Below are 23,815 nucleotides of genomic sequence, written 5' to 3'. Positions count from 1 at the left end.
GGTCTGTGGCTGGAGCTCTGAAAATGGGGGCAACTGTGGAGCCAGAGTACTTTGACCAGGTTACCATATACTTCAGTGACATTGTGGGTTTCACCATCATCTCAGCCCTGAGCGAGCCCATTGAGGTGGTAGGCTTGCTCAACGACCTCTACACACTGTTTGATGCTGTTCTGGGCAGCCATGATGTGTATAAGGTGAGAACACCAGAAGGCTGGCATTCCAGCTCTCCTTCCTGCACTGCTGTGTTTGTGTCATACATTCACTTCTAGTCATTTACCTGTGTGGCTTTATCAGTTAGCTATTGCCGTGTAACAAATAACACCAAAACCCAGTAATGTAAAACAATAAGCATTTATTATTGCTCACAAACCTATAGGGAAGTTGGAAAGTTCTCTGGACTCAGCTGGACCACTTATGCATCTGTGGTCAGTTGCAAGGGAGCTAGGAAGTTCTGCCGATCTTGGCTGGGCCGTCTCATGTGTCTGGAACCTTGACTGGGACAGCTCTGGCCCACATGGTCTGTTAACCCCAAGTAGGTTGGCTGGTATCATTCACATGGTATGGCAGGGTTCTGGGAAAGAAGACAGAAGCCTCTTGAGGTCTAAGCTGGGATTGGGCACATGGCTATTTCTGACATATTCTATTGGTCAAAGCAAGTCAAAAAGCCAACCCATGGGTGCCTGGCTGGCTCAGTCGGAAGAGCATGCAACTCTTGTTCTTGGGCTCTTGAGTTTGAGCCCCATGTTGGGCATTAAAGTTTACTTAGAAAGGGGCCAACCCAGATTCAAGAGGTGGGGAAATTAACTCCACCCGTGCTGGGCAAGGGCCAACAGATGAGTCATCTCCTGTGCCTGTCCTCAGGGAGAGCTCACTGCTATAGATAAAAGATGAAGACAGCCCACAGTGAAAGCGATGGTCAGGGCAGGCAAAGGAGGCTGAGAGGGCCCCCAATCCAGCTAGGGTTAGACGTGTGGAGTAAAAAGCAAGAAAGTCTTCCTGGAGGAGGTGCTATCTTCCTAGCGCTGTCCGGTCTGGGTGTGGGTCCTCCAGGCAAGCCATGGGGGAATAATGTGCCAAAGCCTGAGCCTTGAGGGGATGGGCCTGGTGAGTATGAAGAGTGCTGAACGGGTTGTAATGGCTGGACGTGAAGTGGGCTGGTGGTGGAGTGGGTGGCGGCTGAGGGACACTGGAGAGGGGAGCAGGGGCAGAGCTGTCAAGACCTTCCACGATCTAGTCCCTGTGCATCTCTCGACCTTGGGTTTCAGTCCCAGCTTGGCCACCAGCTTCTGTGTAGCTTTGGGCAAATGGTTTCCCTCTCTGGACTTCTGTTTCCTTATGTATAAAACATGAGGAATGGTGACCTCAACCTTGGGGGTTGGCAGATGATGGGTAGTTCCTAACCCCCTTGAAAAAGTGCTGTGTAAGCAAATTGTACCTCTGTACCTGCTGTGGGGACCCCACCCCAGTCCTGCCCCTTGTTCTGGTCCAGTTGCTAGAGGTCTTGGGTCACTTCCGACACAGCGGAGGAGGTGGGGGGGTGGGGAGCTCCCCCGAAACTGCCACACTCAGACTCCACTGGTCTTAACCTCCTTTTGTGACCCACCAGTCCCCTTCCAGCCATAGCCCTTCAGGGAGGCAGGGACAGGGGAAGGCCAGGCCCTGTGGCAGAAGCCAGAGTGGACAGGATGCCTGGACAGAGGCACCTCTTTGAGGTGCCAGGCAGTCTGCTGATAGCATTATGTACAGTATCCCAACAACAATAATTGCCAGTACTTATTGAGTGCTTACTGTATACTGGACAGTAGTCTAAGTGCTTTATATGTACTAATTCACTTAATCATCATTGCAGTCTGTAAGGTAGGTAATGGTACCCCTACTGTATATATGAGGAAACAGGTGACTAATGGGCTCATCTAATTACATATTTCCAGTGGCATGTGAAGCTGAGATTTGAACTTGGGCATTCTGATCCCAAGACCTCCCTTCTCTGGGGCTCACCATCCCTAAGAGATGAACATCCTCAGGATAAACCAAAGGTTCATAGTGGCCCACAAGACCCTCCAGGAGCTGGCCCCACCTACCTCTTTACGTGTATCTCTGGCCGCTGCATCTCTGCAGACCCCGTATTCCTCACACATGCTTTGCTGACGGGGCTACTAGGCCTTTGCACATGCGGTTGCCTCCTCTTGGGACACTGGTCTCCCTGCACGTCACCTGGCCCCCTCCTAACTCATCCTTCTGGCCTCAAGTTAGCCTCCTTCCCCTCCCAGACATGGTTAGGAGCTCCTGTGTGGTGCTCTCATAACTCCCCCTGGAAAGCACAGCCACACCGTATGGTTCTAACCTAACCCCCTCTGTCCCCAGTGCCTGGCAAATCCAACACATGGTAGGTTTTCCGGAAATACATATTGACTGAGTGAAGAGCTCGCTGAGGCCCAGAGGGGAAAGTGACTTGCCCAAGGTCACCCAGCCCGTAGGTGGCAGAGCCAGGACTAGAACCCGCAATGTCTCCCGCCACGGCCTGGCTCTGTCCACTATACCACCCTGCCGCACACTGAGCCTCAGAGACCTGAGCCACCGACATGCCAAGGACACAGCTTCCCTCCTGCTCCCCATTCTGGAGCCTATACTCCTGCCTCAGCTCCCGGTTCTGAGATGTTGTCTCTCATGCTGGCTGAGTTTCCCTCTTGCTTCCAGAGCCGCCCTGGCCCTGTGGGCCCCAGGAAAAGATTCCTCATCTCATCTTGCTGAACCCCGCAGCTTTGATGTGCCCTGAGTCACCCCTGGCCTTGCCTCTTCCTCTCCTGTTAATCTTTTCTCACACATGTGCCCCTCCCCGCTCTGAATCATACTTTCTGATCTGCTCTGAACTCTGGCCAAGAGGTCTGCATCTTTCTGGCAGGATGAAATGGAATAAAACAAGGCCCGCACACCCCTCCAGATGTGGGGAAACAGGCGGCCTGTTCCTGACGATGTGTGAGCGCGTCTCTCATCACTCACGCCATCCGCCTCGGTTTCCCCTTCGTCCCCAGCAGGATCTGGTTACTGCTCTTTAATCCAGTCTGGGCTGGGAGGCAGCCAGGCAATCATTTCCTGGTTCTGCAGGGGTTTGTGATTCCCTCCCAGCACACACTGAATGAGCACTTTATGCACATAGCTCCAGCAGAGCCCGTGTGGGCTACAGGGGTGGAGGGGACTTACCCTAGCCCCTCAGCCCCAGCGGGAGAGACCGGCCTTAGCCATACTGCCAAGCGACCCTGGGCAAATCGCTTTACCTCTCTGAGTTCCAAACACCCATTTGTAAAAAGAGGTGAAATTGCCTATTATGGCTTAGGATCGTTTTACAGAGCGAGCAGCGTGAGAGGAAGGGCTACGGATCATTCGTTCACCAAGGCCATGACGACCACCACCACGAGCAGGTGCCGAGGCCTCGCCCTGAAAGCACAGATGGGGCAGAGGTCTGGGGTGGGCCCCAGCGTTAGTGAGGCATCTACAGAGGACTCGCCCAGCCAAGGGACGATCACAGGGTATTTCATTCAACCCTCGCAATGGCCCTCAGAGGAACGGACCATTATCCCTTCAGATGCAACACAGGTTCAGAGGGGTAAGTGACTAGCCCAAGGTCACACGGCAAGTCAGTGGTGGAGTTGGAGTTCACGTCTGTGTTTTGCCAGTATGGAAACGTTTGCCCTCGCTTCTCTGGCTGTGTTCTCCCATCCACAGAAGGGCCACGCCTGCGTATACCCTTGCGTGCTGCTGAGTGCCGACTATGATAGGAGTCTGAGTGATCATCTCCATGGGTCTGAGCTCCTAGAGAGTGGGGCCTGTGCCTGGTCGTCTTGCTGTCACTGGAGTTGTAGGGGTGATTATTAATGACACTACAGGCAGGTGGAGGGCAGTCTAACAGCTTAGAGACACCACCATGTGCTTCTCCTCCCCAGTCTGGACCTGGGGCCGCCCGACTGAGGCAACGCTAGGTCTCCAAAGCAGATGCACCGTCCCTGAATTTCAGCTGTACGCTCGGCCGCTGACTCAAAGTCAGGCCAGCGAGCTGTAGTTCTCCGGGGCTGCCTCTGGGAGGCCAGACTGACCTACGCACAGGTGCTGACCACGTGCAGGGCAGTCGCTGAGGAAAACCCCACACAGCAGGCACTGTCCCCAAAAGAGAGAGAGAAGGGGCGCAAGCCATGCGTATCAAGAGGCAGCACAGCCTACGGGCTCTGGGGCTGGACTGATCAAGGTCACATCTGCACTGTGTGACATGGGCAAGTGGCTCAATCCTCCGGCCCGATGTCCACCTGCAGAATGGCAACGGTAATGGTGCCTACCTCACAGAATTCTTGTGAAGGTCTAACGAATTGATGTTTGTAAAGGACTTGGAACGACGTCTGGCATGTGATAACTGCTATACCAGTATGTAAGTGCTTTGTCCTTTCGATCTTGCCAATCAGATAATGGGTTCTTCCTCCTGTGGGAAGAGGTGGGTGGGCAGAGGGAAAGCCAGGGCTCGCTCATATTTTTCCCTCCTGGCGCATGGGGTGGGAGGTCTTTCTCCTTTGTGAAAATGTACACAGTGGGGCGTAGCCATGTGCCCGACCCCTGCCACGTTCACCGCCAGCCCCCAAGTGCAGGGTGGACAACCGCAGGTGATGGGGAGGCAGACGGGGCTCACGGCCCAGAGGAGGGAAACATCTGGTGACCAGGAAGATTTTAGGGACTCCACGAAGTGTGAGCTGGGCTGATGGAGGGCTTGGATCTCGACAAACAGGGACTGAGAGAGAGCATTTCGGGCAGGGGGACCAGGCCATCGAGCAAGCCCTGAGTGTCTCTGCGGACAGCAGAAAGGTTCCCATTGGTGGAAGCATGGGGAACGAGGAGTGACCGTTAGCATTTCGTCAGGAAATTCTGCAGATCACAGGAGTCCCTGACTGCCAGGCCACAGGGAGCAAATTTAAGTATCTAAACAGAATGTGGCATGATTAGGGCAGATCACTTCCTGGCGGTGGGGTAGAGGTCGCCTGGGAGGGTGAGGGAGAGGTTTGGGGAACATGGGTAGTAAGGCACAGTCTACAGCAAATGTTGTGTAAGAGATTTATTGAGTTGCAGTGCCCCCTATGGTCAGGGGAAGTATTGATTATGATTATGATTATGATTATGATTATGATTATTTGCACACCAGGTGCCAAGGGAGAGCAGATGTTGAGAGCTTGCCAGGACCTGCTCCCCAGGTCCGGGAGGTGCCAGCATTTGCTGGCTTTGGGAGAGGCAGTGCAGGAGCTGGGCTCTTCATCCTGGAGAGGGGAAGACTTGGAGGGTAGAGTCACCATCTTCACCTTGGCTGGCCTGGCCTGTGGCAGGGAGGAGGGCCACGGTACACATCTGTATCCCCAGTAGCTGGAACAGGGCCTTTGGAAGAAAGAAGGTGCCTGGGAACGCTTTGTGGCTAGAGTTCAGGAGCTAGAGCTGAGAGCAGCGGGTGGAAGGCAGGTTTCTATTCCACTCAACTTTGAAAGTCAGAGTTGCCTAGAGGGAAAAGCAGCCACCTCTAGAAGGGGGGGCCTTCGCATCAAGAGGTGTAAGCAGGCCAGGCCAGCCACTGAAGAGGCAGGTGGGTGGCCTTCAAAGCCCTTCTGAGACTGTGGGATTCTTTCATCCCCACAACCATCAGCCAAGGAAAGGATGCTGATGATGGCGATGGTGATGGAAGTCTCCATCCACTGAGCATCTATGATGAGCCTAGTCCTTTTTAAAAATTTTTTTTGGGTAACATACAGTGTAATATCAGTTCCGGGTGTAGAAGTTAGTGATTCGGCACTTCCATACATCACCCGGTGCTCATCACAAGTGCCCTCCTTCACCCCCATCACCTGTTTCACCCATCCCCCTGCCCACCTCCCCTCGGGCACCCGGAGCCTAGTGCTTTCAACACTTTCTCTTTCATATGCATTCCACCTAAGAGGAAACAGGCTCGCACAAGTGAAGTGGTCTGCCCAAGGTAAATGGCAGAGCCAGGGATTGAACCCGCATCTGTAGGATTCCAACACCTACATTTTTTTCCTAGTACACCTTGGAAGGCATACTAGGTATACTTATTTTCCAATCCCCTGGGGTGTATATGCATCCAGTATACGTGTATTCCTCTCCAGATGAAGGCCTGATCTGCTGCTGTGCCCTTGTGCAGACGGGGCGCCCAGGTCCGATGCCAACGGGCTCGTGGCCCGGGGCCAGAGAAGCCCAGATAGCCACGGTCAACTGCAGTTCAGACCAAGGCGATGGGAAGCGTGCAGATCTAAGTGCTGCTAGAGCACCTGGGAGGGGAGGCCTGGTAGAGACGACGCTGTGGGCCAGAGACTTGAGGGGTGGATCGGGGCTCCCCAGAAGGGCCTTGTGTGAGCTGGGACGGTCCAAGGAGGGCGTGTTCTTGCACTGGAGCGTGAAGGCTGTGACTTCTAGGTGGAGACCATCGGGGATGCCTACATGGTGGCCTCAGGGCTGCCCCGGCGCAACGGGAGCCGGCATGCGGCCGAGATTGCCAACATGGCCCTGGACATCCTCAGCTCTGTGAGAGGCTTCCGGATGAGGCACGCGCCCGATGTACCCATTTACATCCGGGCTGGTCTGCACTCAGGTACAAACTGGGGGCTGTGGGGGCGACGGGCCACGTCAACCTCCCAATCATTCCAGGGGCATTGGCAGGGGCAACCCCAATGGTGTGCTTCTAGAATTCTGAGATCCTAAAACTCTAGGATAGAAAATTTTACATTCCTTTTGTTCTTCTATTATTTGAAGGTTCTAAGATGTCATAAGTTAAAGAATCTGTGACGCTGGGTTTCATACACACACACACACACACACACACACACACACATTTTGTCTCAGCATCTGTCAAAGCTATTTTGAGTTCATATTGAGGAGCTGATAGTCTGATAGGAGAGGCAGGACAGAGACCTTCTGTGGTTCCGCAAACAACTAAATGTTTGCTGGGATGGGTCTAGGAGAGACCTTGGGGCATCCTTCTCAGGTCCCCACCCCTTCCTACCTCCATGGTTTCACCTGCAGGATAAAGTCCAAATTCCTGTCCCCGCACCCCCCTCCCCACCCCCGCCCCAGCCTCCCAGGCCCTTGTTATGCCCTCCGACATCATCTCTCACCACATCCTACTTGCCGTCCTATCCAGACTCAGCTGCTTGCCGCTTCCCTCAGACCTGTGGGCTCTCTGCCTCTGTGCCTTGGCACCTGCCATGCCCTGCCCCCTCATTCTCTCATCCTTCAAGACATAGCTCATGCACTGCCTCCTCCAGGAAGTCCTCTGGGCTGGGTCAGACTCCCTTCTGGGGCCAGCACAGCTCTGGTGCCTCCATTTGACAACATCAATCACAGTTTACACGTCTCCCCCACCAGGCTGGGAGTTCCCCAAGAGCAAACGCTGGCTCTGATTTATCTGTGTGCCCACCCCCACCCCTGGCACAGAGACTGGCACCAATATCCTCTCTTCTCTGGGTATCACTGGAGACTCCATATAGCTTCATCTTCACCCCCCAGCTGGAGCCCAGGATGTGTTGACAGCAGAGGGGGTGGGCAAGGGCAAACTGTCGTGGGAACTTCCCTTGGGTCCAGGACCTCCTGGCGCTCACCGGACACATTTGAGTTTCAGGGCCCTGTGTGGCAGGGGTCGTTGGTCTCACCATGCCTCGGTACTGCCTCTTTGGTGATACTGTGAACACCGCATCCCGGATGGAGTCCACAGGACTGCGTGAGTGTTATATTCTATCTTGCCTGGGTAAGGACTCTCAGTGACCCCTGCAGCCTGGCTGTTTGAAAGAGTGCTTAGTAACCAAATCACCACCTGGTGGCAGTGTACCTTAGTTGTCAATGAAACAACCGTAAGGAGATCACGTAGGTCGCTGGTTCTTGTAACTTTCCATGGGGCTTTTGGGATGATCTCGTGAGAGAATTAGCAGAGAGGAAACAATGACTTGGGAGGCAGGAAACCTGGGTCCTAGCCCCTTCTGCCACCGGCTTGTCCTTGAAAATACTCTTCCTCTAGGCCTGGGTTTCCACATCTTTACAATGAGGAGACCCCTCTCGATTTTTCAATGTCATTTTAGGCCCTTGTTGGCATCAGAGGCCACACTGATGGCTTGGTTAGAGCAGCTGTAAAATCTGAAGTCCTGGGACGTGTGCTTCTAGCTGCATGAGTTGTCTGCTCCCTAACGTCGTTTCGACATGTCCTGCGTGACTAGATGCAGTGGCCCTACCGGGGAGTCCTGCTCTTGAAAGAAAATGACTGTTTGTCCCTCTGACTCCGTCTTCATTGACTTCCCTATCACTAAAAATTACATTCCTAGACATTCTGACTTCATCGCGAGTCCCTCTTAACACTCAATCTATGGAATCCGCTTTTCCTTGAGGCCCCTAGTGAGGCCTCTGGTCTACCAGAGGGACAGGAAGGTTAGGTGAAGGGTGCCGTATGAATCAGAACTGGGTGTATTACTGGCTGGAACTGGGGGCCGTTACGGGTCTTGATACTACGAAACACTAGGTATGCTGCCACCTGGTGGTGACTAGATTACTACCTCTCTGGCTAGCATACAGGATTCATGTCAACAGAAGCACGGTCCAGACGCTGCTCAGCCTGGATGAAGGCTACACACTTGACATCAGAGGCCAGACTGAGCTAAAGGTGAGGGGACACTCTTTCCTGGCATTGATGGAAAATCCAGTGTTTGGGGGCAGCGGGACAGATTCTCACTCATCTGATAGAGAAGGAAATGCCTGCCTGGAGTCAAGGATAGAGCCGATCGCCTTTACGTGTCTTAATCACTCCCCAAATTCTAAAAAAAAAAATATTTCTTCCCGGGAGCCACTCCCTCTTTGACTCCTCATAAGAAGAAGGGCCGGGATGGAGAAGTCGCTTCTCCAGAGCTGTCTGGATCTGCGCCCTTTCCTCCGGCCTCACTCCCTGCCCGAGGCGTGCTCAGTCCCCTTCCCTCTCTCCTCCAGGGGAAGGGCAAAGAGGAGACCTACTGGCTGGTGGGGAAGGCAGGCTTCCCCAGGCCCCTCCCCACACCGCTGAACATCAAACCTGGGTGAGTAAGAGGAATTGCCCGCAGAGCTCAGCGTCTTTTGTTTGAAATTTGATATTTGTTATTTTTCTGATCATAAGCGTATTATTACCTGCCCAATGCGGAAAACTTGGAAAATACAGAATTCTTTCACGATTAAATAGTTACCTCTTTCCAGTCCCGAGAGACCGCTGCTGCTAGCCTGTTGCTGATGCGTTTGTTGTGGATGAGGTCATGGTGCCTGGATAATTTCTCATTCTGGTCTGTGCTGTCCGTAGGGTTCAGAGCCCTTTATAAACACACATTCGCAGTGACAGCATCGGGATCGCAACATGCAGGCGTGCGATGGTTAGGTCGGCCTTTCCCTCAGTGCTGGGCGCGTGACCGTCTCCCCATTTGGAGCCTTGGTAAAGAGTTACTGGGCGTTTGATGTCAATTCGGACTGTTTCTGCAGATGAGGAATCTATAGATGAAAGGACACTCACACTTTAGGGGCCAAGTGAGTAAGAGCCTCAGAGAGCTTGTGCCTGCCTGGCAGTTTGGCCCTTCCCTTTGTCCCCTGTCCTCCATGACCCTGCGTCCTTCCCAGAGGGCAATGGGGGTGGGGTGGCGAGGAAAGCAATAGGGCTCCACTGCAATGTGTTCTTCTCACTCCCTTCCATTCAAGCAGTAGAAGGGTCCACAGGGGGCTGAGGGCAGGGCACACGGGTGTTACCGGTGGCTGAAAATGACAGTTTCCTAGAACTGGAAAGGTCCTGGGGACCACAGGTGTGGAAGCTGAGCCCCACTAAGCAGCACCAGCATGTTGGAGCTTCCCGCCCAGGATTTTCCATCACCAGAACTTCCAACTGGCTCCTCTCACCTCCTCCGGGATGGCCCCCCACCCAAGACTGCCCCCCTTCCATCTCTCAAAGACAAGAAATGCGCGGGACATACACAGAGCGGGGTCCAGCATTGTAGGACAGGGGAGGGGGTGGGTAGGCACACACTGGGGTACTGGCCAGCGTACAGGACACACAGGTGCACCCTTTTTCCAAGGACACCCCAGCTCCTGGGTGCAGAGCCAGCTTATGCTCACATAAATGTCTCCATGCAGCCCAGTTTCTGTGCAGACAGTGTGCTGGGGCAGCAGTGTGGGGACAGGAACAGGGTATGGCCTGGGGCCTTCCCATGTGCCATAGCTCCCTGGCTCACCCATCCCCAGGAGGACAGCTGTGGCCCTTTGTGGCCTTTTCTCGTCCATGAGGGCCCCCTGCTCCAGCCCACCTCCTTGCCCCTCAAAGAGCAAGCCTCCTCTGCCTCACAGCCTTCCAGGTGCCCCCCACTCCCGCCCCCGTGGGGAGCGGTACTTCTCAGAAGGCCCGTCTGCTGACGCTGACTTCACTTCCTCACCCACCACTCCCTGCCCAGCCCCCGCAGTCTGACTTCCACTCCCACGCGCCCAGAAGACTCTGTGGTCACCAGTGACCTCCATCCATGTCACTAGATCCGTGGGCAGTTTTAGTTCTCAACTTGACTGCTCGACAGCATTTCCCCTTTGCCAGAAATATTTCCCTCTTCCCGGAAATATGCCCCAGGCCTCCCTGGCTCCCCAGCTGTGCTCCTTCCTCTCCAACTGACCCTTCGCAGGCTCCCCGCCAGCTGGCCAGCCCCAGACTCTGAAATGCAGGGGTTCCCTTCCCATCCAGATGCTGATGACATCCATCATGGGCCTTGGCCCCGCCTCCCCTCCAAGCTCTGGGTTGTACAACTCTTGCTGTCCCTCAGCAAGATCCTTCTGGAGCTTCACCTGGCAGCCTGGCCCTCCTCCAGAGCTCTCTCGTGGTGGGTGGCCTCGCCATCCTCAGTCAGAAAGGTGGAGGACGCTTCCCAGCAGCCCTGCCTCCATCACAGCTCCACCTGGCCCGGGCAGGGGCCCCCCCCATCCGCTGTGCCCCTCCGCCCCCCACCTGGCGGCCAGAGGGAGCTCTTAAGACGAACACCAACATGATCAATAGGAAAGCCCCCTGTGTACTGAACAGACCCTCTAGGTCTTTCTACTGCTCTGAGGCTCAGGCCGGAACTCTTTCATGCTACCCTGGAGGCCCACTCCTTTGGGCCTGCCCCTGCCCCTGGCCTTGGCTCCCTGGCCACCTTCCACGGCACACCACCTGCTCCTCAGGGCCTCCTTGCCATTGCCGCAAAACACACTGAGCTGCTCTCTAACCTCAGGGCCTTTGCTCTTGCTATCCCCTGTAACGAAATGCCCTGGCGTGGTCCCTTCCCGTCCTGCAGGCCTCAGCATTGATGTCACTCCTTCACGGGGCGGCTCTGATCACACATGCTGAAGAAAGCCCTGCTGTCACCTCCTTCCCATCTCCCGGCACTGCCTCCCCATAGCACTTGCTGCTTCCCGACTCTTGTGTTTTCGATTCATTTATGGAACGTTCCCCTGCTCACACAAGCCCCAAGAGATCTGGCCGTCTGATGCACCCACGGGTCTCCCAGTGCCGGGACCCCGGGAAGGTGAGCTCTCAAGCTCCCGCCGGCTTCCATCTGACCCCTGGCCCACCCCATCCTGGGAGTGGAATGGCAGGTCTGGCGAACATTTGTCATCCTGAGCTCGCTCAGCTGATGACTTTCCCACTCCCTGATGGAAACTGTAGAAAGTGCCAGAAACGTTTTCATCTTCTTGGCTCAGGGAGGGAAGAGAGCTGAGATTAGTCCCCGTGAACTCCACCTGACTTGGGAGCCTCCGAGGCCTTCAGGCAGGCAGGGGAGAATCGCCACCCACCTAGGCCCCCCGAATCAGACCCAGCATGCGGACACATGGGGCCCACGTACATAAGTGGGCACACACCTGTCGTGGGTCTCCGGTACGTGCACACGTGGAAATGCCACCACGTGCCCCTCTGCGTGGCTGGAGATGAGATCACAGACAGACCAACAGATATACAGACACGGGATTCTCTCCTTCTCTCTGTCTCTCTAACAATAAATACATAAATAACTTTAAAAAGGGGGGAAAAGGCAGTTTCCAAATTCTTACTTCAGCGATATACTGTAACTTGATTTTTTTTTTTTAAAGCCAAGTTTTCTCAAGATGCTTTTATCCTTACTCTCCGTACTTGCCGTATCTACGGAAGCCATTTACCTTTGTGTATTTGGGGGTGTTTGGGATACCTTTTACCTTGGTGTATTTGGGAGCCAGTGAAGATGAGGGGAAGCGGACAAAGCCCCCTTCCATGTGTTGGTATGGCCACAGCAGCAGTGCCCACGGAAGTGCCTCCTGTCACGTGTCACAGAGACGCTCCACGGAATGGTCGCTTCTCTTCCCTCTACGTCTGCCAACCAGGCTCAGAAGTGTCCCCTGCCAGGTTGACGCGAGGCCCTGGCCGTCACTGAGAGCCTTGTTCTCTTCTCCGTGCAAAGGTCATAACCCTGACCTACCGTTCTCCAGGCACGTATGGGAAGCAAATGAGAAAACGAAAGAGTGTGCATGGTGGGGGCCCAGTGTCCCTAACCCAGATTTGCCTCATACCTCAAGATCCACAGAGCCCCTCGGCCCAGGGCATTCTGGCTTCCCAAGCTCACATCTGGAGCAGGGGACAGACCTGGGGCTGGCTCCCGGTCTCCTGGGAGGCTGGACACGGAGCCCCACATGCAAATGAGTCTCTACAACTCTTCACCTCCCTGAGCCTGGTCCGGGGTACGCCCGTGGCGGGGCTGCTGCCGGGATCAGGGGAAGGCGCAGAAGCAGAAGCGGCTCCCCGCAAGCAGCTGGGGGCTCTCAACGCCCACCACTGTTGTTCTGGATGGTAGTTTTATTCTTCTCGTTTCTTCTTTCCCCCTAGGGATCCCTGGCAGGACCTCATAAACCAAGAAATCAAGGTGGCCTTTGCCAAAGCGCGCCAGGGTATGGCCAGGCCCAGGAGCTCGGGTCAGGCCTTCGCTGGGCCCTGAGGAGGAAAACAGTGGGGCAGGGGCCTGTCCCAGCCCAGAAACTCTTGTGCCTACGTACCCCCAAACCTTCCTTCTACTCCAATCCCCGCAGAGAATGCTCTTGCCCAGCAACCTGAGAGCCAACAGAGTGCTCGTTAAGAAGTGCCCTAGGGCGATATTAACTGATGCATTCCAGTATGAATCCTACGGACAAACTTGCCTCTTGATACAAAAACAATAAAAATAGAATTATTCCCTCCCTTTCACGCCGTGCTTTGTTCTTGACAAATCGTTGGGACTCCGAGATCTTGTTATCATAGGGCTTATTATTCCTCACGTGGAGAACACTGTTCCCACTGTATAGCCCAAGTGCCTGGGCCCAGCGGGAGGAGGTCATGTGCCCCAAGTGGCACAGCTGCCACAGGGAAAGACGGGGACCAGGAGCTGGAGCCAGGCAGAGGAGGGCCCCAGACTCAGCCGGGCGGTCTGTCGTCTCCGAGGACGGAGACTTTTGCCATTCCTAAAATGGGTGTCGACGAGGCCCGCGTAAGACTTGTTCCCAAGACAGGGCTCGACCACAGCAAACACTGTAAGTATGCCGCCCCCTTCCCTTCCTCTCCTGCCCTAGCCTGCCTAACCCTTTGGGTATCTGAGAGCACTGCGTTGGGAGTCTAGGTCTTGGGCCCCCAGAATCTCAGGGGAAAGAAGGGGAGCGGAGTGATAATTCCTTAGTTCTTAGGAAAATGAGACTTCTGTCTTACAGGAAAAAAAGCAAACAAACCCCCAACCAACTCATTAAAGCGGCTTCTAACATCAAAGAGTTGCTCACCAAACCCCTGAGGCTGATTTCAGAGCAGGCGGACTGGCGCAGGTGGAATTCATTTCCCTGACTGAGGGGAGAGGGCCAGGGGCCAGGGAGCAGGTTCGGCCCTAAACAAACTTGTCCTTCTTCAAAAGACCCCTCGGGAGGCAGAGCTGGCACTACACGGAACTGGGGGTCATTGGAAAAATACTCTGGTGGGGGCTGTGCTCACAGAGGCTGCCTGTGTGTGTGTGTGTGTGTGTGTGTGTGTGTGTATGCTCGCGCACGCGCGCACACTCCCATGCACACACAGGAGCAAGAGAGGAGATGTGAGAGGCCCATGGATGAGGTGCGAATGGGGCCATTAGCTGCTGTGTGGAAAGTGCTAGACTCAGCTTTGGGAGATGCCACTTCTGAACTCGGGACCTACATGGCTTTGGGCCTAACCTTTTTACACCTCAGCTTCCTGAAATGCAGAACCCGGCCAGTCACCCTGGGCTGCTGGGGACAGTGCGTTCAGCCAAACGAGGCTGCAGCGGGGTGCAGGAAGGAGGACCTGCACGCACCAGCTGTGGGACAAGACCACGGCTTTGTGCACAACCGCGTCTGCACCTGCACGCAGCCATGTTAGTGGCGGGACAGAAGCTCGGCCCTGGGTCCCCTACTGAACTCTGTGGCTCACGTTCAGCCTATGAATTTTCTCCCATCTTTAGGTGACCACGAGGTCCCTCTGGGTCTGAGGCTTTGCAAACACAGTTTCCATGAGCACACGTGTGGGTCCGTGGAGGCCCCGTGTGCAGGCAGACCCAGGAGACCAGAATTCAAACCAAGATTCTGGTTTCCTACCATGACCCGGGCAGGGGGTCTCTCTGTACCCTTAGCTGCTCACTGCACAGCAGAGACCAGGCCCCTGCCGTGCCTGCCTTATAGAGATGCTGTTGGGTCAGAGGGGACAACAGCTGTGAAAGCGTGCACATGTGTGTGAACAGCCCCGCATGGCTTCATGTGCATTATGTGGATGTTGGAGTTAAAAGGGCTCTGGGCAGGCGACTGACCCCGTTCCTGTGCGTGCGTCTGCATCTGCATGTGTGTGCTTGTCTATGGGTGTCCCTGTGCATGTTGTCAGTGCGCACGTATACGCACGTATGGGTCTGTGTGTGTGCATCTGTGTATACGTGGGCCTTGCTGTGTCTGCACGTACCCTGCTTTAGCTGTGTATGTTACATGTCCAAGCGTGTGTGGCTGGTCACCAAAGTCTGGGAGCAGCGGCAGATCTCCACATATTTGTGTCTGGGCACACGACGTGTGCCCGCATTTGGGGGGTGCGTCCAAGTGCATGCCTTGTACACGTGTGGGGTATATGTCAGACTGTGCCTGGATCCGGCCCTGGGTCTCCTTGCTCTTGGGACCCCCAGAATGGTGATGTGGGGAGAGTAGCCCTTGTCCTGCTGCCCACCCTTGTGCTGCCCATGCTGAGAAGGGCTGAGGCAGCTCTGGTCCCCGAGGCCCCTGCTCAGACCCTGTGAGGCAGGCCTGGGGCCCCGGGAGGGAACACTGTCTCCAAAGCTGACACACTGCAGATGAATAGAGGCCCCCCATACTGTGGTCCTCACCTCTCCCCACCCTTCCCTCAGCAGCTGGGGACAAGGTCACCAAGGCAGAAGGCCAGTGCCCGCCTGGCTCCTACATCGTGCCTGTGCCCGGGCCTGGGCCAGTTTCTTCGGTGCTGGGAGATGTTAGCGCTGATTTATTCCACACTCACTGCTTCCTGCTGTGGGCCAGGCCCTGTGCCCGGAGCTTCCATGTACGTTGTCTCAGCCACAACACTCACCAAGACAGGAGTTATGTGCCCACTTTCTAGATGAGGAAACAGAGGCTCAGAGGGGTGAAGCGACTTGTCCACGACAGCCTCTATGTGTCTTCTGATCTGAGGCGATTACACAGTGCTACAAAAGCCCAGGGAAATAGCGATCGTCCCTGAAAAGCTCCCAGAGGGGGCTCCAGAGGGCATGGCTTTTCTGTGAGTGGGGGGTGAGGACAAAACCTTCCTGATGAGGCTCAGGCGGCTTTCAGGAGCTCACCCTCGTCTTATGACGAGCCAGTGCCGGCTGGTCCCCATGAAGTCCTCCACCTTCGCCATCAGCCTGGGGCCATGTTCCTGTCCCTTGGTCGGTTTCCAGCAACGGAACGCTCCTGGTTCCTCTAGGGAGAGGAGTTCTCATGGTGGCAGGCACAACCACGGGGCTCCAGAAGGTCTTTGCAGGCTCCGGTGGTCTGGAACTGCTGGGTGCAGTGTTCTTCAGGCAGGCACGATTTAGGACAGACTCCTTGGAAAAGCCAAATGCTTTAGCCTGGTGTTCGTCTACTCGTGCTGGCTTCACCTCCCCTGCCCCTCCCACTCAACTCTCTGGTCATGACAGACTGCTTACCCTTCCCCAAACCCAGAGCGATGCCACATCCTGCTCTTGCTGTTTCCTCCACCTACATGACCCTACCCTTTTTTCAACATCTGGCAGACTCCCAAACATCCTTCAAAGCCCACCTAAAAGCCACCTCCTCCTGAAACCCTTTCCCAAGGCACCCTCGATAGGCAATTATTAGTTGCCATGCCCGACCCTCACTTGACGGCAGGAACCGTATCAAGTTCATTCCTTTAGCCCAAAGCCCAGATGGAGGTGTGCAGCGGGATGGTGAACCGATGAACTAACAAACTAAAGAACTAGTTAGCCCACAGGCTGTCAGTGAGCAATCTCCCCTCCTGCAATGCTAGCTCCTGAGCTCTCCTGCCACCCCACCCCCCCACCCCACCCCCCCCCCCACCCCCCCGCCAGCTCTCCTCCTCGGATGTTCTCTGCACAGGGCTCGTGTAGTCTACTGCTGAGTTAGGATCCTGCGTGCCATGTGTGGGCAGTGTGTCAGTCCGTGGCTCTCCTGTCTGCCCTGTCTCTCCTCACCACCACCCCTCCTACTGCTACAGATGCTCTTACCTCCACCCCTACACTAGCCTGAATGATCTTCCCTAGTCCCTCTGCTTCCTACTCCTTCTGGCCAGCTCCTCCTCACCCTCCACACCTCTGTTCCCTTGCTGCCTCCTCCAGGAAGCCTTCCTGGAAACCATCCCCTCACCCCTGCATACTGCAGGAGGGGCACCTCCTCTGCCCCTCCGCCCCCCCCCCAGCCACCTTGTCCAGCTCTGTCCCTGCAGACTGGGGGCAGGACTGGGTCTAAACCCTCTTTCTGTGACCCCAGAAGGAGAACAAATATAACAGGGCAGGGGAGGTAGAGGAGGCCACTGTGGTGGCAGGTGAACCCCACTTTAAGGAAATCTACCTGCACAAAGATCGAGGTTTGATTTACTCAAAAGCTGTTAGAGCTGAGCCTACACTCTTACAGGGGGAGGAGAAGTAACGTAGAGCAGGAGGAAGGAGCCACATATTCCTGAGCATGTTGTGTGTGTGTTGTCTCAGACAGCCGTCCTTGTAGCCCTAGGCGGGGGCGGGCGGTGGGAGGGGAGGCGTCATCACCCCCACTGCTGCTGAGCTCCCCTGAGGCTGTGGGACGCCAAAGCCTGGGGTTCTTTCCCAAGTGCCAGCCGTGCCACCTCTTGTCCCAGCTCCGTCCCTGGACTTGCACTAGCCATCCCTGCTGGGAGGTTCGGTCTCCCCATCGGGACGTGGACAGGGTGGACTGAATCTTCAAGGCCCCTTTCCAGTTTCCGTGAGTACCTGAGACTCTTCAGAAGTCCACTAGGGGGCAGGCAAGCTGTTCCAGAGAGAACCGGGAGCCCTCTGGCAACCCCAAGATTCCGGGGCCTTCCCCAGCCAGCAGGCTCCAGGGGCTGCTGCCGGAAGGGAGGACGGGGCCACACAGAGCCATAGGTGGGGGTCCACCCCACAGAGGAATCTTGCTGGGGGACTCCCTCTGATGAGTGAAGGACAGCAGAGGACAGCAGATCCGGGTCCCGTCCCCATCCGAGAGGCCTGGCCCAAGTTGGCTTCTGTCAGAGTTCTGTCCAGTCTCAACCATTGGAACTCCTATTAAATAACACCTGGGTGATGCTCGCCTGGACTTCCAGACCCTCTCCTGAGCGGCAGGTGTAGTGGTCCCCACGCACGGACAGGAGAATGAGGCACTTGCTGGCCTTCTCCTCCGTTGCTGACTTACACCTCCTCCTGGGCTCCAGGCCCAGCATCTGGCTGCCTGCTGGGCATCTCCCCAGTGAGCCACAGACCATCGTGACTGTGCTCTGCCCAGTCACCTGGTCAGAACCAGGAATGATCACCCTCTCTTCCCCGTCCTTCCCGTGACCCTCTCCCCAAGCCTGTCCCACCCACCACACTGGGCTCTGCCTTTACCCAAGCCCCACCATCGGCATACTCAGTGATGGCATCAACCTCCGGGCCACTCTCCTGCCTCCATTCCCCATTGGCCCGTGACATCCTCAGCCTACCTGCAGCACAGGGCTCGCCATGCCACCTTCCTACATAGCGTGCTCCCCACAGCTGAAGGCCAGGGCTCTTTGCCAGGGGGCTCCTGCCAGTGGACCCTCCCCACCGTCTCCTCTGATGCCCAGCACCTTCCCACCCCCATGCCCAGCCCCACCTTGTCCTCTCAAAGTGCTCGGACCCTCCAGTTTCAAACTAGAGGATGTTTATTGTGAGGCATTCCTATTAGTACTTTTAATAACCCAAGACCTGGACTCAGTGGCCTGGAGACTGTGCGACCATTGTGCCCAAGTCCCAAACCCTTGCTTGAGGAAGATCACGATATCCACTTGGCCCACTTCCGGGATTGTCACTGAGTGCATGGCCTGGGGAAAGCTAGGCTGGGGGCGGGGGGGCAGTCTTTGTTCTCCCTGCGTGTCCACCTTGAGCCTGCACTTAGCACTTTGATATAGCCATAAAACCAGTGCAACTTCCCCGTGCATCATAAGAAATGGGGAGTTTGCTGGAGAATTCCTGGGAGTCAAGAAGCAAGCAACATCACTGCACATCATACAGCAGGGCTTTGTGAACCCGCCACACCAGCCTCTGGGTTCTCCTGCCAGTCTGCTCCCTGACAGACATTTCCGCCTTGCTTCCAGAACCCACTGTCGTCCCGAGCCAACCAGCACCCGGCCTCTGCTTCCTGCTTCATTGGTAGCTACCCAAAGAGCAATTTATAAGATTGATCAAAGGCCCAGGAGCCTTTTAAAGGCTGAATCAGGCTGAATCAGGCCTTCCCGGGCACTGGGCAGTATGTACATACATACTGGGCAGTATGTACATGTACTGGGCTGTGGGCAGCCCATAGGAGGGTCTTTATTCCACTGAAAAGAAGGAACTGATATGGGTAGGATACCTGCCCTTTAACCCTCACTATGATCATGCAAGTTAGATGTTACTCTCCCCATATCTTTCGATGAAGCTACGGAGACTCCTAGACCTTGACTCCAAAGCCCCCACCACGTGTGCCATCGTGCCCGCCTTGTCCCCCCAGAGCTACATACTACACAGAAAGAGCTGACGTGGATACGGTGACGGCCTCAGTCCCCAGCTGCAGGGTGGGAGCAGCCAAAGGAAATGGGGTGAGTTCTGGGGCGAGGTCCAGAGGAACAGGCAGGTGAGGCTGGGCCCCGGGTGAGGCCAAGGCCAACAGCCATGTGTCCGGACGGCGGATGGAGGAGCTGAATGGGCAGACATCAGAGTGTGCTATAGACAGGGGTCAAGGTCTGTGTCTGCAGTGTAAGTGGGGCAGTGGGAGAACGAAATAGCAAGGATGCCCCTGAACTGTGGCCATCCAGAAGCCTTCGAAGAACCTTCCAGACACTGGGAAGGATGTCTTCAAGGCAGGCAGCCCAAGGGAGGGTGGTCGTCTGGCAACTCTAAATGGAGAGAGGGACAGAGACAGAGGGAAGAGATGGGGGTGGGGAAGAGTGGGAGAGAGCGGGGGCAGGGAGGCCGGGAGTATGGCAGAGATAACTGAGCACAGTTGGGAGAGAGCAGGAAAGGAGCTGGTGGAGGATGTGTGTCGGTGCATGATATGGAATCTGGTCCCTGTGAGCAGTGAGAGAGACAGGAAAATGGGAAATGTGACTTGTGGTTGGACCCCCCAGGACCATCAAAGGGTTTTAAGCAGGGAGTGACCTGGTCAAATCTGTGTTTTGGAGAGACTCCATCTGGCCGCCACGTGGAAGATGAATGGCTGGATGGATGAACAGGAAAGGGGGACCCTGGGGCAGGAAGGTCTCCTGGAGGGAGGGCAAGGAGAGAAACAAGCCAGGGACACCCGGGAGCTTCCACATTTAAAGATCAGGTGGAGGGGCGTCTGGGTGGCGCAGTCGGTTAAGCGTCCGACTTCAGCCAGGTCACGATCTCGCGGTCCGTGAGTTCGAGCCCCGCGTCGGGCTCTGGGCTGATGGCTCAGAGCCTGGAGCCTGTTTCCGATTCTGTGTCTCCCTCTCTCTCTCTGCCCCTCCCCCGTTCATGCTCTGTCTCTCTCTGTCCCCAAAATAAATAAATGTTGAAAAAAAATTAAAAAAATAAATAAATAAAGATCAGGTGGAGAAGGAGGAAGAAGAGGAGGGGCCAGAGAAGGATCCAGGAGGAGATACTGCAGAGGCGGCAGGAGAGCCAGGAGAGGGCGTCACAAGGTGCTAAGGGAAGAGGGCGATTCAGGAAGGAGGGAGTGGGCAGCCAAGTGGCCAAGCGACCGAGGGAGCTGGGGACGGAGGAGTTTCCGTCTGTAGCAGTTCTAGATGTGGAAGCTGGGGATGAGCTGGTTGGAACGATGAGGCCGGAGACAAGCGGAGGGAGAAGGAAGGCATGTGGCGGAGGTGGGAAATGGACACAGCATGGGTAGGCAGCAGCCCTGGCAGGTCCGGCTAGGAGACAAGAGGACGGGGCAGTAGCTGGAGGGGACATGGGTTGGCCTGGAAGGAGTCTGTTAAATAGGAGAGTGTTCACGCTGACGGCAGAGCCTGCAGGGAGAGGGGCTGCGTTGTTCTCCTGAAAGATGGCCTCTACCAGCAGGGAGCACAGCCCGGCCCCCGGGAGGCCAGGCGGGCCCTGATGCAGGCCGAGGTGAGGTTGGTTTCAGGGGTCTGGATCAGGCCTCAAACCCAGGTGTGCTGCCCCCAGCACACAGAGGAGAGGGAAGGCAAGCAGGCAGAAGTCACAGCCCAGAAGAAGCCAGAGAACAGCAGTCTGGAAGGCTGAATACCCATTCCCCAGCTTCCAGACCTAGAGAGAGGGGCTGGCTTTGGGGTCAGGGCCAGCATCCACTCCTTAGGAGATGGGATCCAGCCCTCTGCATCCTGCAGCCCCAGCCCAGCCTCGAAGCTCCTGGCGTCCTGAGCTCACAGTACCCCATCGGCATGAATCACAGGCTCCCTGGGAGGCCACAGGAGTCTGTCAAACCGTCCTTTCCCTTCTTCCCTTTGACACCCCCAGCAAATCAGCCACTCGACTCCTGTATGATCTGCTTTGGAGAACATCGGAATTACAAGCAATGTGAGATCACAGCTCATTGCCTACAAGCATGTGCCCATGTGTCTGGGTATGTGCCCTGGGCGCGGGAGCCCGGCTGTTTTAAGTCTTTGCTGTGTATAGGGGATACAAAGTGTGTTTGTGGACAATGTCTGTGTTGTGTCTGTGACTGGCACTTGCATGGGATATATATCACGTGCACATCACGTTTGCTCCACGTGTATGCTTGTGATGTATGCTGCGTGCATAGTGTTAACAGGAGAGTTGAATGTGTGTGTCTGTGAGTTGTGATTATGCAACTCGCGAGGGCGTCTCTGTGGAACGTTTGCAATGTTTGTAGCCAGTGTGTACCTGGGCGACACGTTTGTGTAAGGTTGATGCTTGTGTTCATGAGTCGTGGCCCTGTGTGTCCTGTACGGTCTTTGAGGGGATATATGAAGGGAGTGTGTGTGTGTGTGTGTGTGTGTGTGTGTGTGTTAAAGGGGCCTGGGGTGTGCTTTTGCAGGTGCACTGTGTCTGCGGGGGGAGAGCGTGTGTGTGTGTGAAGGGATGTCATGGGGGGAAGTGAGACAGCCCGACATCACATGTCCTGACTCTGTGACGTGAGCTAATACTGTCCCCCTCAAGCCTCAGATTTCCCCCAAAGACCAGTACTTAAAGTGTTCTGGGAAGGCCCTCTGGTCATGAGGAAGACAACAGGAGTAGGACAAGAAGGGGTCACAGTGGCCTGTGCCAAAGATGGTTACAATAGGAGCTGGGTGTACCCAGGCCTCTGCCCCCGAGCCCTTCCCTGGAGGCCCCACCTGTCCCTCTGCAGAATGGGAAGGCTGTTCACTCTCATTGTCCCTGGAGCAGCCACAGCTACCTTTTAGACAGGTCCCCTCCCCACGTTCTCTAAGCACAGCCAGGGGAAGCTTCACAGACCTGTCCATTCCTTCCCCAAATGGGAAGATAGAGGTGCTATCCAAAAAAAAAAAAAAAAAAGCAAACAATAACCAGCCAGAAATCACAAGCAGTACCACTGAATGGATGAATGCCACAGGCAGGCAGGCAGGCAGGCACTGACACAAAGGAGCTCTTCAAACAGCCCTAGCCTTCCATCACTGCTCTACTTTACAGAGACAGAATGGGTTCAGAGAGGTGAGGCCACCGGCCCAAAGTCACACAGCGATGGGCAGCACAGTGAGGATGGGAACCCTGGTGGGTCCCTCTCTGAAATCCAGGCTGCTTCTCTCCCTCAGCTTTGCCCTCCTCAGGCCACTCCTCATCCCACCCAAGAGGGGAGAAAATACAATGCCACGCACAAGGGGCATCATGTAAATTTAAAGCTTTAGATCGTTTACTCTTTTGGCTAATTAACGTTCCATCAAGTGACAATATGGGCGCTGGAACCCTGCTGCCTGGACTGATTTGTACTGGCTGTGCAAGCTTGAGTTAATCACTTAAACCTCTCTGAGTTTCCTCGTATGTCATCTGTATAAAGTGGAGATAATAATAGCAATAATAATAATAATAAAATATTTATCTCATTGGGTGTTATAGCAGTGAATGGGTCACAACATGAAAGCTGCATTAGAAACCTCCTGGGGGACACCTGGGGGGCTCAGTCAGTTGAAAGTCTGACTCTTAATTTTGGCTCAGGTCATGATCCCAGGGTCATGGGATCGATCCCCGCATCAGGTTCTGCGCTGAGTGTGGAACCTGCTTAAGATTTTCTCTCTCTCTCTCTCTCCTTCTGCCCTTCCCCCACCCCATGCTCTCTCTCTCTCTCTCTCTCTCTCTCTCTCTCTCTTGCCCTCTGCCCGTCCCCACCCTAAAATTAAAAAAAGAAAAAAGAGGGGCGCCTGGGTGGCTCAGTTAAGTTGGTTAAGCGGCCAACTTTGGCTCAGGTCATGATCTCGCGGTCCGTGAGCTCGAACCCCACATCAGGCTCTGTGCTGACAGCTCAGAGCCTGGAGCCTGTTGCAGATTCTATGTCTCCCTCTCTCTCTGACCCTCCCCCGTTCATGCTCTGTCTCTGTCTCAAAAATAAATAAATGTTAAAAAAAAAATTTTTTTTTTTTTAAAAAAAAAAGAAAAAAAAAGAAAGAAAGCAAGCTCCTGGGCCAGCCCGTCCCCTTCCCAACTCTAAGTACACAGAGGCCTCACACTGGTCTCGGAATTTTACTCATGGTCAGAAAGACTCATACTCCTGTTAACCAGAGCTTCCCATTTCACGCCCTCATTTGGGCAGCTCGTGAGGAGGGGCTGTGGTCACCTCCATCTCACGGAGGATGAAGGCTGCCCCTCACCCTCACAGGCATGGCGCTTCTCCAAGGGTGGCCTGTGGCCGGGCAGCACCGACGCCACTGGGGGTTTGCATGAGATGCAGCTTCTGGGCCCCACCTCGGACCTCCCGAACCAGAGTCTCCGGGGTAGGTCCTGGCAGTCTGTTTTAACGAGCCCTCAGGGATTCTGATAGTCCCCACAGTTTCAGAGGAGCTGGCCGAGGCCTCTGTGGTGTGAACCCAGGAGTACCTCACGTGGGGCAGGTCAAAAAAAGTAGGGGGGGGGGAGGGGAG

General features: G+C 55.3%; 2 protein-coding genes across 2 annotated transcripts in view; both read left to right on the top strand.

Moving 5' to 3' along the window:
• LOC112865759 (guanylate cyclase D-like) overlaps positions 1 to 13,252 on the top strand; it is a 34,801-nt gene extending 21,549 nt beyond the window's left edge. Inside the window, exons 14-19 of the mRNA XM_086676422.1 lie at positions 2 to 194; positions 6,454 to 6,628; positions 7,655 to 7,753; positions 8,589 to 8,683; positions 9,004 to 9,089; positions 12,899 to 13,252. Coding sequence (XP_086532548.1) covers positions 2 to 194; positions 6,454 to 6,628; positions 7,655 to 7,753; positions 8,589 to 8,683; positions 9,004 to 9,089; positions 12,899 to 13,007 — 757 coding nt within the window. The 3' untranslated portion in view covers positions 13,008 to 13,252. The remainder of the gene's footprint in view (position 1; positions 195 to 6,453; positions 6,629 to 7,654; positions 7,754 to 8,588; positions 8,684 to 9,003; positions 9,090 to 12,898) is intronic.
• A 202-nt stretch (positions 13,253 to 13,454) lies between these two features.
• LRRC32 (leucine rich repeat containing 32) overlaps positions 13,455 to 23,815 on the top strand; it is a 28,987-nt gene continuing 18,626 nt past the window's right edge. The window contains exon 1 of the mRNA XM_086678371.1: positions 13,455 to 13,575. The gene's annotated coding sequence lies outside the window, so the exon portion shown is untranslated. The remainder of the gene's footprint in view (positions 13,576 to 23,815) is intronic.

Source organism: Puma concolor, chromosome D1, assembly GCF_028749965.1.
Source record: "Puma concolor isolate L17-30 chromosome D1, mPumCon1.1.hap2, whole genome shotgun sequence".
Taxonomy (NCBI): domain Eukaryota; kingdom Metazoa; phylum Chordata; class Mammalia; order Carnivora; family Felidae; genus Puma; species Puma concolor.
The sequence above is the reverse complement of the archived record's forward strand: the minus strand, read 5'-3'. Positions and strand labels throughout refer to the sequence as shown.